At 41.5% G+C, this 12,845-nt stretch overlaps 1 protein-coding gene across 2 annotated transcripts in view; it reads left to right on the top strand.

Moving 5' to 3' along the window:
• The first annotated feature begins 308 nt into the window (after positions 1–308).
• LOC308091725 (septin-7-like) overlaps positions 309–12,845 on the top strand; it is a 41,714-nt gene continuing 29,177 nt past the window's right edge. The window contains exons 1-2 of one of the 2 annotated variants that reach the window (XM_080437420.1): positions 309–641; positions 7,019–7,118. In XM_080437420.1, coding sequence (XP_080293546.1) covers positions 603–641; positions 7,019–7,118 — 139 coding nt within the window. In that variant the 5' untranslated portion in view covers positions 309–602. The remainder of the gene's footprint in view (positions 642–7,018; positions 7,119–12,845) is intronic. The other variant, XM_080437421.1, reaches the window with a different exon arrangement.

The following is a 12,845-nucleotide window of genomic DNA, read 5'->3' on the forward strand; positions in this document are numbered from 1 at the left end:
GGAGGACGTTGGAAATTGGAATCAAGCCCCCAGAAAAACGCTAAACAGTAAAGCTGCCGTCGCCTGGGTGGTCAAATCTAAGATTGCAGGACTTCAGCATTTAAAACGCTACTGCGCATGCTTCTATCGTCTGAAACGCTAGTGCGCCTGCTCCATTGGCTCCAATATTGAGGAAAATCCTGGAAGTGGAGGTACTTCCGGGTGCTTCATGCGCTTGTGAGCAACTTTCATTGAAATGAATTGGTGGGGGCGGGGCAGTTCGGTGAGTCCACCCTCTAGATATACTATAACTCCTTTTTTTGGGAGAATGAATGCTAGGCTCGCTGTCGGTGTGTGTGGACACATTTCTCTCGTACTATGCTTCAATAAACACGTGTAATTAGCCACCCCGCTCGCCTCCCAAAAGCCCATTTTGTTTAGGTCCATTTTTACTTAACACTCCACGACACGTCTTTTTGGGGAGGAGAAGAATAGGCGACGGTTCCACAGCGGCTCCGTAGAGAGACTGGACATCGTTTCGTGCCACAGGACCAGGGTGGGTGGTGACACACGGACGGTAACACAGGACCAGGGTGGGTGGTGACTGACACACGGACGGTACAATGATCGAGCGACCAGAGACCGCGGTTCCGGGCATCGCTGTAAGTATTTACTTGTCTCATCATCATGATCGTGGTATTTGTTTATGTACACAGTATTAGGCCTAATGATGAATGATTCATCTAACCCGGGCAGCAAGCCAAGAGGTACGTTCAAGAAACAAATGTTTAGCAGTATAAACTCTCTTCAGCGTATTTGGACCCAAATTGGTTCGACTTGGTTCAGTTAATATCACAGATTTAAGCTGTACGTCGTCCATTTCTGACCATGGATTGGCAACTCCTACCTCTTATTACATAGGTTTAGTAACTCGTTTTAGCATTGTATTATCTATTTCCTCTCTCCACAAATGCTCGCGAACGTAGGCAAACACAATGCTAATTGCCTTGTTGAACGCACCTCAGGTCGGTGTGTATACACAGCAATATGGTCAGATGTGGTCATTTACTATGGTAAAAAGAAAATATAGCTGTGTGTGTGTGTGTGTGTGTGTGTGTGTGTGTGTGTGTGTGTGTGTGTGTGTGTGTGTGTGTGTGTGTGTGTGTGTGTGTGTGTGTGTGTGTGTGTGTGTGTGTGTGTGTGTGTGTGTGTGTGTGTGGGGGGCACTGCTGGTTGTCTTATTCAATCAAGACCCTCCAGTATTCTTAATTCAAGTCCCTCTCTGATACTCTTCTGAGCATCCTTCTGTTGGATGTCCGGCTCTGTTGACCTGCTTTGTTCAGGGCTTGTGTGTGTTGCATATACAGCTGTTTACCTGGCTGTCACACACACTATTCAGGTATACTTTTGATAAATTCTGTTCAGGAATGTCTCCGCTCAGCAGTCTCTCAATCAGTCTCTCACCAACTCTGTCTTTTTTCTCTTTCTCTCTCGGGCCACATTATTATGCATGTCCACTACTTTCTCTATCTATCTCTCTCCGGACTGGGCTCAGATTCAAGCTCCAGCTGACTGGTTCCGTTCTGAACAGCCATTGATTGCTGCTGCTAATTCACTTGATCTGCCAAGATAGAGAGCAAGAGGGATAGAAAGAGACTAGAGAGGCTGACTGAATGGGATGGGCGCAACAACTCCTAAGTGCCAAATACAGCAGTGTCATCCTGTACTACCAGTTTATTTCACTGTGAATGTGATCCTTAAGTAACCCCTTACACACACACACACACACACACACACACACACACACACACATACACACACGCGTCAGGTTTCGTGTTGTAAAATATGCCAGTTTTGGGTGAGTGAGAGGGAGAGAGTGGATTCGAAAACAAGGACAGTTAAAAGCATGGTGTAGTGCCAGGATGCCAGTGACAGTGAAGGAGAGTGGCAGAGGGATGGGAATGCAGATGATGTCAGTCAGTGAGTCCACTGGATAGGCTGGGGGGAAGGGTTCCACATGAATGCTATGGACTGATACTGATTAGCCTCTTTCTTTCTCTCTCTCTCTCTCGCATCAATCTAAACAATCTACATTTCTCCTACCCTCCCCCTGTGTGTTTTTCACTCTGCGTGTTTTTCAGGTCTGTGTCTAAACCCTGACTTCATTGCGCACCGGTGCTGCACTGAAAATAGCAGATGTACAAGGTGTTGTGAGCTTGTAGATCTGCTATGGTGTGAGACATCGTCGTTTGACCGAGTACAACAAATCAAGCATTAACCTCATTTGTCTCCTCTTTCTATGCGATATACACATAAAAAACATATAGTTTAATTCACATCCTCACGCAGACACTCCCACTCCCTCATGTGCATATTTTTGACACACACTCATCCCCTGAATGATTCACTCGTTGAGACACAATCCACATTTTCCTTCACTCCTTCATTCCAGGTACATGAAGCAAAAAATATTGACTCCTTGTCTAAATATAATCTTGCAGTAATGTGATGTTCGACATATCTGCTGCCCTAGGTGACCTGCTGTCAGTAGTAGTGATTTCAGAGCTGGAGCTTTATGTAACACACACACCCGCACACACAAGTCACTGGATTCCAATAGAGAAATGATGGAAAGTGCTTCAGGCTTTTTTAGAACAGCGCTGTTATGTCTGATGCTGTAATCAACGGTCAGACTCCATATTGGTTTCATTGATCATCCCCTTCTTTCTCTGTCTTTCTGTGCATGTCATATCTATCACCAATGTGATGTTTGTGTAACAATCCTATTGGAGTTAATGACCTTTTTGAGCATATTGACCTGCATCAATGTGTGTCATTCACAACTATTCACAGCTTCGGCCTACGTATATCGCTTATAAACATAGACAATTTTCCCCTTAATTGCTTTGTGTCAAGATTGTGCATTTGTATTTTCTATTTCTTTTTAAAACTATCAAACTTAGGCCACCTGAATAATTGAGTCAATGCTGGCTAAACAGTTGATAAGTCATTTATATTAGAATTATTAGAAAGAAATTAGAACATTTGTAACTCAATCTTTTCTTCATTGGCTGATGATGAAAGATGATGTTATCAATCTACAATCTAAAATACATTAAATGACAACATGGCTCGTGGGAAGATAACATAACTTTACCAACGATGTTGGATTACATCAGGCAAAGTTTCAAGCCACTGCAAGTTGGTTTTCATATCGCAACCTTAATGAAATGAACAGAATTCAATGGCTTCCGCGAAATCAAACTAACCACAGTATGCTTTGGAAAATGGTCGTCAGTAATGTCAAGTATATAATGAGTTGTATTCAAAGGCCTAAACGTGCCAGACCACGCAGCAGTATGGTCATTTAATCAGTGGATATGGCTCGTCATTAGTGGAAACAACTTATGTCAGAAATAGGATCCACACATTATGCACTAATCCGATGGTAAGACCGCTACTCTGCTGTATTCACTGAAAATATAACATTAGATGCACTGTACCTAATCTGCTTCTGGCCCGCATCTAAAATGTATCTTTTAGCGATGTGAATTCTAAACATTTAAAGCTAAATGTTAACAAAAATGCTAAACATTTAGAGAAATGTATACCTGTTTAAAAGGAAAAAAGATAATAAAAGATAATCTGTCATGTGATAACATGGGTGTATGCAATTGTGATTAGTGAGTTGGTTTACTCCCAATAGCACTGACTGGAGTGATGCAAAGTCATTTAGAATTTAAACTTGACAGTGATATAGCAGCGGTGATGGTACCAGCGCACACCTGACTAGTGACTACATTACATTACTACAGTACTTCACAGCAAATATCAATATGTACTTTCACGTTGGAATAAAGTGTGGCAAAGCTCGGCAAGAAAGCGTGACCCTATTAATAGCCACAGATGTCGCCGTCCTGTTTAAACATTGTTTTTCTTTTATCACCATGTAAACATTTAGTGATATGGCCAGTTTGGCACATCCCTATCCTTAATATATGCGTAAATTAAGCTGACGGCCGCAACATTATCTGTTAAGGCCTGGGCTATTTTTGAGACTTTTCAGCTAAATTAACATGTCCAAAATCAAACCGTAATTAATAACTCCACAATTTTAAAGCTACATAAACAATCTTGGTGTTACCAAACTAAGGTGGAAGTGGCGGCACTCCAAAAAAGAGAATGCAAGGCTAAGGCTCAGTTATTTATTCTTTATTGGCTAAAGTGTTTCTGCACCAGTCTTCCGCAGTGCAAAAAGAAGTCAGCCTTCCTCAGAGCAAAATAAGTCTTGGCCCTCCCTCTTGTAGAATCAAGAAGGAAATTGTGGTTTGTTGGTCTTCTTGTCTGCATTGACTTTCTCTCTAACAGAGACACTATAAATGCCCGAAATTAGCTCAGAATTTTCTTTACTTTGTTTGTTTCTTACTTTTTTTGTTTATTTATTAATTTTTTTATGTATATCTTATTATTGTACAGTCTCTGTGTGGAACCTATTCCACCAACATTTCGCTGCTTGTAACTGTACGAGTACGTGAAAAATAAAACCCCTTGATTCTTTATTTCTCTATTTCTTATGACTATTTTGAAACTGTCAAAACGTTATAAAAATATTTCACCCACTCTTTTTAATCATTTTTGACTGAGTGAGGATGTCTGCTATTGTCTCCTGATGACATCAGCGGTAAATGTCGACTAAGACTCAGATCCTGTTTTGGTGCATTTTTAAACCACATGTGCAGCCACACGGCTGACTGGTACAAGTATAAGGCTAGTCTCACATAGCCAGACGATTAAAGATCTCAGCCTACCAATACTGGACTGTCTGGTGACATCTAAAATGTAGTGACAAGAACGTAGCAAGACTGGCCACTAACAAACCTCTACTGCTAAACCAATTATATCACCGTCCCAATATGAAGGACCACAGTAAAGACTTTGAATTGGTTACGCAATCCAGTTATCTTTTAAATCTCATTGAATTAATTTAGATGTCACCAGATGTATTGGTAGGCAGAGAGATCCGATCATCTTGCTATGTGAGACTAGAAGTTCTTAATTTTCTACAAATTCATCATGACAATATTCAGGCATAGGTGTAAATTGGTCATCAGGATTTTTCAAGAATGTTTTTGAACCTGACAAACAAAGACAAAAGACGGAAAATTGCCCTGAGTCAGACCAGAGTGTTTAAAGTCCAGCTTAATGCTCTGTGAGGGACCCTAGTAGCTCCCCTCTTCTCACTACCTCGGTGTAAAAGACTGTCTGCAGTTTTCCATTGGACCACCATTGACAGAGGTGGAGAGCCAGGCCAGGCTAGGCTGACCAGAGATCAAAGTATTTGCCTCGTGTAGAGTACAGGTCAGAACAACATGCAGTTGAATGACTAGGGGGATGTCAGCAGACATGGGGAAGAGAGAGGGATGCAGAGATACCTTGGAGATAGAGAGCGAGAGGAGAGAGTAGCTGGGGGTGGGGGATAGCCCTGCCTGTGATACGGTGTGAAACTGACTTTTCCTCTGTGATGACAGGTAGGGCTGCAACTATCGGATTATTTTCTTAACGATTATTCTGTCGGTAGTTTTTTGGTTGGTGATCATTTGTAAAAAAAAATATATACCGGTAGCCAAATTGACATATTATAATCAACTAAATCGATTAGTCTGATTAACCACTTTGTCATAAAATCAAATGTCTAACATAAATACAGAAAATGTCTAATCTACAAGTTCACAATGCTACGTGCTGTGAGCTCGATCTGAAATGTCAAACTTTCCCCTCAAAATCTATTTTTTTCACTAAGATTGAGTAGTTCGATTGACTGTTGCGCCCCAAGATGACATGTCTGTCTCATTTGAGGGAGGTGATGGTCATGACTCATGATGCAACTCGTACGCAGGCGCTTTTGCTCTCATTTTGTATTTGTTTATCCTACATTCTGTTCACAGTGGTTACCAGGAGTGAATCAGCTAATCGATTAATTTCATTTTAGTAAAATAATCGATTTAAAAAGTACAGAAAATAGCCAGATCTAATAAGCTCACGTGTCTTGATGTGACGTGCTGTGAGCTTGTAGATAGGCTATTTTAGCTATTTTTTTTCACGTTGAAAATAAAATAAACACACCTCAATTATTCAAAAAAGTAATCGAAAGAATGATCACAAAAAATACGATGGATAATTGCAGCCCTATAGGTTACTTTTATATACTGTAGCAGTTGTGAGATGGAGGATGCTGGGAAGATTTTAGCTAAGTGAAACCTTTACTGCTATCCTCGTTTCTTGGCTTTCTTTATGTTATGCTTTGGTTGGCCTACTTTTGGACTTTACCCAGGATTCCTAAGTTGTCGATTCCACCGCTTCCTCCTTTGATTTGACTTTTGGAAATGGTGTGTTTGGACAGCCTGGAGTGGAGACGTGGTCTATTGAAGGATTCCTCTCTTCTCACCTCTCTTCCCCTAAAAGAGCACATCTTACTCTTGTATTTATCCCAGCTGCTCTTCACATCAAAGGGGATCTGTCACTGCAGGACAGAGCAATGCTAATTGCAGGTTCACAAAAAGCAAGGTTTTTGCCTGTGGGGGTTTGTGTGTGAGAGTTTGTGTGCACAAGCATGCAAAATGTTGTGTTCCTTTGCATGTCAGAGAGCTGTCATCATGTGTTTGTGTGTGTGGCTTTATGATATGCATGCATGTGTACCGGTATGCTTTTCTCTTACGAGTGGAGATAATGGATCTGATGTAGAGACCTGTGTGTGTGTGTGTGTGCACACGCACTTTGCCCGACTGCTGCTATATGTGTATTGCTATGAGTGTTCGAGTGTTAATAACAGCTCAACTTTTCACAGGGCTGTTTAAGATATTTGTATATCTATCCCACCACACACCGTGTTCACGACATGATACAAGATTCCAGGGTAACAATAACAGAGCATTTGGTTTGTGTGTATCTGTGTGTTTACAGCTCCGACGGTGCTGAGGTGATGTCTCCTTTCCATTAACTGAGTGTTTCTCTCCGTTTCTCTCTGTGTGTCTTTTCTTAGCAGAGAAATCTGGAGGGCTACGTGGGCTTTGCTAACCTCCCCAACCAAGTCTACAGGAAGTCTGTCAAGAGAGGATTTGAGTTCACACTCATGGTTGTTGGTGAGTTGCAAAACATCTAGTTCTGTCTGGTGAATCAGTGTCTGTGTATGTGTTTTTGACATGCCACATTTTGGACATCGAATCAGTGAATCGGAAACATCATCAAACATCAAATTGGGGACAAAATTGCTGTCCCCAATGTGGGACATGGGAGCATATTGAAAGCGGATACACTCCTCGACAGCTCCGCGTACACATGTGACGTGGCTGTGCAATGACTAAAATATTAAAGATTAAACATCCAAATATTGAAATGATGTTTGAATTGCAATATTGAATATTCTATTTGTGTATGCATAGATTTATGTCAACTAATGTATACATGTACTAGGGGTGCAACAGGTATTTGAACCAAATAATTTAATCGATTATAGAAAATAATTGTAACATTTTAAATAGAAATAATAATAATGTGTCAGTGTGACATTATCAAAAAATGTCACACATCGCTCAGAAGCTAAAAAGATAATTGATAGTTGCAGCCCTAGTATGTACACCTGTCCATATGCTTGTCCCCACTTGTCAGGCAGTTTGTTTTTGATTTGTAATTAAGACGGGTTGAATGAAGGTAAAGCATGCACGGCATCCAGAGCTCTCCATTGCCAAGTAGTACGATCACGATCAGTGATTACCACCTTTCTGTGTAGGAGCAGGACACACGAGTCTTTAAATAGTTTAACCCAGTTTCTCAGGGAAAACGGCTTTGTAGTTTGTAATACACAATGACATGTCTGTTATATGTATATGATTTAATTTGTGAACAGAGTGCGTCAGTGAAGCACAGGATATAAGCTGTTAAAGCATAGTATGAATGAACTTGGTTGTAAATGTGGCTAACAGGATTATGGAGGGAAAGAACCAGACACGGGAATGGAGGAAGGATTGTTTTGGCTGGCTACACACACTCAGACACGCACATGTGTTCAAAAGAAAGGTCAAGAGCATTGCACTTGACTAGCACATTGATGCACTCTGTAATAGTTCCCCAAATTAATGTGTTGGACAATAGAGATGGATAGATATTGGCTGTATATCTAAAATCACCATTATATTTTCCACTGAATTGCAATTACATTTAAATGGTTCTTCTGTCTAGTATATTTCAGGTGTGCCAGCTATTTAGTCCTGTGGTTTAGAATATGAATATTTATGTGCATGGATACCCCTCTACACACACACACACACACACACACACACACACACACACACACACACACACACACACACACACACACACACACACACACACACACACACACACACACACACACACACACACACTCTTACCAGTGTTAATAGTGGAAAGGCTTCTGAGACAAACATTAATACTGCATGCCACTAAAAGCCTCAGAAACCAAAACATGTCATTTGGCCACTAGATAATGTAGACGCCATCTATTCAGTGTTGGCCGTGACACACACACACACACACACACACACACACACACACACACACAATCAGCCAACCTATACTATCTCTGCCTAGTTTTCGTTTCCTGTTTGGTAAACAGACACTGAAAGAGTGGCATATGCCAGAGGGAGGAAGATGGAACAGCATAGGTTTTAGACTGAGAGACAGTCTGAGGGATTCGCTGTCAACTAGATCCTGTTTCAGCCCTTTTCACATATGGGCCCCCTCTTACTCTTTCTTTCTTTCTTTCTTGGCTCCCAGCCCCGCATACCCCAGCTGAGCCAAACTTCACACATAGCAAATGTGAGGAATAGAACTGTTCATAACTCAACACAGCAGAGATTTAAGGACAAAGATGAGAGGGCTGTTGCAACAGATGGGATTTTGTTTTGGCGAGCGTTTTCCAACGCACACATAGTTTCAGACACTTATCAATGAATTATGAAAGCCTCAATGCATTCATCAGTCTTCAAAAAATGCTTTTGAAGGTGGTTACTAATGTAAATAATAATGATCTTACACAACTGGTCTGCACTAGGATATCAATTGGGTCTTAACGTCCCCGAGTATGAGAGAGAGATTTGCATTGATAATGTACTTGTGCTTCACTTCAGAGAACATTTGAAATGTGTTATTTTGGTGAAGGGGTCAATACGCATATTATTGTAAGTCTATTTGGCTTCATTATTACTTTATATACGTAGATGCAACAAGAAGCAAGCCTATATGCTGCTGTGTACTTTATGAATAACACAATTATTTTATACGGCAAGTACAATAGCTATATCAACAGTCACATATTAAGTGTACATGTGGTATAAGAAAGATGATTCATGAATGATGTTTAGTGCATTGGGACAGTGCAGGACAATTGACCATATTCAGATGATTGTCAGTCAAATGCAGTGAGCATGCAGCATGTTGTAGGAGCCAGTGATTTCATTCTGAGAGTAGGGGGAGGGGGGAGAGAGAAGAGTGTGATGCAGAGAAAGAGAGACAAGAATGAGAGTCAGCTGGAATTGTTGGCTGCACTGTGATTGTGAAGACTGGATTCAATAGTACTGTACTTAGCATAGTAGTGAAGTGTAAAAACGTCAGGCTGACTAAGCAGTACAATGAGCAACGAACCAGCAGTCTGTTCAGTACAAGAATACTATACTAGTTTTTTTATTTTAGGTGAGAACCTTGTATAAGCCCTATATGGGTTTCCTTTCTCAACTGCACTTATTTGTGTCTTCTATATCTATATACTACTAATTCAATTTAGATATATTTTGGCAACACAAAATATATTTGTGTCCAAAATATATTTTTGTGTCTAACTTGCCATTGAATGAAATGAGTAAAACGTTTCGGTGAAATGGTGAAGCTGGGATGAGGATAACAGGTGAAGCGTAATGAAGACTTAAATAAGAAAAAAAGGTGTGAGTGGCTGTAATATGAGCCCTAGTGTGTCTCTGCTTGTCTTTTCAGATTGACAGTTTGTAATGGCTGGCAGCTGGACCCAAGTTTAGACATAATGTAAGTGTGTGTGTGTGTGCGCGTGCACAAGAGTGTGTCTGTGTGTGTGCATTTGTGTGTTTTACACAAGTATGTGCCTGTGAGTTTTGGGGTCGAATAGTGAAAACCAGTCCTCCCCGATCACACGTTGTTGAAGCTCCCGATTCACAGGGAAGCCGTTGAGTTGTTCCGCTGTCTGTCACTCCCTGAAATGGAACGCAGTGGAACACCACGAGAGTCTGTTCCCAGAATCTTTTTTGCCCTCGCTTCTCTTCACTCTCTCCCCCTCTCTTGCAATTCTTCTCTTTGCGAGGGGAAAAGCTGCTTCCTGTCCTTTTTGTCCAGCTGGCAGCTCGTATAGAAACCCCTGGAAAGATTTGAGAGATGCCGCGCCAGTGTGCAGAGCAGAACAGTGCAGCACAGAGCAGAGTGTAAATGAAGTGAGACGAGATGAGAGGGGAGCTGCTGCACGTTTCACACTGGCCCCGATGTGTACCCACCAGACCAGTGCTCAACAACCCTGCTTTCCCAAATGAATCTTAGGATGCTAACAGGCAGCAGGCTTATAGAACTGAACATGAGGCACACCCTGCAGAATGCTAGCTTGCAAGCAGTTGCAATTTCGAAATGCCACATAAACGCCACCACTCCCAGTGATTTTGAACCATGATCTACAGCCATTGGTAAACGTTCATACCCATAATCCTCAGCTTCAAGTGAGAAGGTGAGGATTATGTGAGTTGGAAAGGTTATTGAAACCGAAGGCACTTTCAGCCCCCTGGGATAAACATATTACATTTTCAACCTGGGTTGAATTCAGCCCTGCTTGGGACCAGGGTCCAACGGTTTCAACGTGAGGTGAAAGCGCGTGCCCCAGGGCTAAGAATGTAAAAACTACATGTCTGCAGTCGCCCTGGGTTGACTGCTTCAACGGCTGGAATGTTACCAGAACATAGTTACCGTAGTAAAGTAAAGTACCGTCCATCCGGTATTCATTTGTGTGTGTGTTACTTAAGCAATTCTAAATGTTGTCTGTTTACCTGGGGTTGAAAATACACATAAACCTAATGTGAAAACTACCATGCCAATACCGGGTTGAGTGACTAAAGCAAATATGAAAAGGTTGAACTCATGTCGCCGCCTCGTCGGTCATCTGGCTACGCAAGACTATAGTTTATGTTACTACTTATGTACGTGCTGACTAGGAGGAGCAGCATGGTTTAACCCATTTAGACTGGGAACCCCTATACGTAACTTTACCTTTCAATCCGGGAACCCCTTTTGGGGTTGTTGCTGCTATGTACAGTATATATCAACAATTATTTTATGAATATTTGAAGTTTTTCTGAAAACTTAGGTCAGGATTTAGAAGGCGTTTTTCGAATCGGCCTCAGGTCTAAATGTGTTTAATAGACTAGTCAACTAGCCACTGATATCCCTACTTGCTGATCCTTACACTCACCTAGCCTCTGTCTATCCTGTTTGGGAGGTTTGTATTTGTGTGAGCTCTGTGTTTGTATTCATGTAGTTTTGTCGTGCGTGCGTGCGTGCGTGCGTGCGTGTGTGTGTGTGTGTCCTGATAAAACCGTCTGACAGGCTTAGGAATGACCGCCTTGCCTACTGACCTGGCATGGAGGGGGAAGTGAAGAAAAGCTTTGCTCTGTTTAATCTGTTGGCTTAACCAGATACACACACCCTCTTAAGTCTTCCTTCCACTGACTAGCTTACTCGCTCATATGCACCTAGCATTCTTGATACCAGCTACTATTAACACTGATGCGCAAAACAGAATTGAGGATTAAACAGTGATTGCGAACCTGGAAAAATGGTACTGCCAGCATACTGCATTTGAATATACAATACCCCCATTCATTTCCACTGGAGATGAATGTTATGAATGTTATTTGTTGGCCTGAGAATTTGATGCTATTGATCCTATTGTGAACATACCCGCACTCTAGTCAATCCCCACATACTGTATATTGCAATGAATTGCACTTTTGACATATTGGAACATTACAAAAAAGCTGTTCTTGAAGATTTTGCAGATCATCACAATTTTGTAACAAAACCCTTTGACTCTATCAAAGTGATTTTAAAAATGGTTTTGGCAGCCTTTGCACCCTTGCCAAACCTTGGTGTGCTATTTCATTCTGCCTTTAAGTTTGACAAGCAGGTAAATGCAGTAGTAAAAGCCTTTTTTTCCAGCTGCGTACCATTGCCAAAATCAAGCAGTTTCTCTCTTTCCAAAACCTTCCACTTCCTTATATCTACATTAGTGCAGCTCCCTGTATGCTGAGATCAGATACGTGGAAGAGGGACCATATGACCCCCATCCTGGCCTCTGTCCACTGGCTGTCGTGTGGTTTAGAATCGATTTTAAGATTCTCCTGTTTGTTTATAAAGCTCTAAATGGGGGTTTCCCCCTCCTATACTCCCGGGGTGACCGTGCCTTAGCTGTCGCAGCCCCTAGACCAGTTTTTCCCAAACATAGGGTGGTCGTAGACCCGTTTTATTGGGTAATAATACATTTTTGTTATATGAACTGAACCATAGACTGGTTTATGTTTTGTTGAATAACCAGGAAATCTTAAAGGACAAGTCCGGACTCAAATAACATATAGGCGTTCTTTCCTTCTTATATTGATCCCAAATGACTGATCATGGGGTCTATTTGCAGAATTGCCCCTTTCATCCAGTTTCTCTAGCAGCCCTCCTAGCATAGAGCGGAGGCAATAAGCATATCGTAACTTACGCTATTTGTTGCAGTCAAAAGTTGTTGTTTTTTCATGAAACTGTTTCATGAAAAATTAGTT

Source organism: Gymnoscopelus braueri (genome assembly GCF_963280865.1).
Source record: "Gymnoscopelus braueri genome assembly, chromosome: 9".
Lineage (NCBI taxonomy): Eukaryota > Metazoa > Chordata > Actinopteri > Myctophiformes > Myctophidae > Gymnoscopelus > Gymnoscopelus braueri.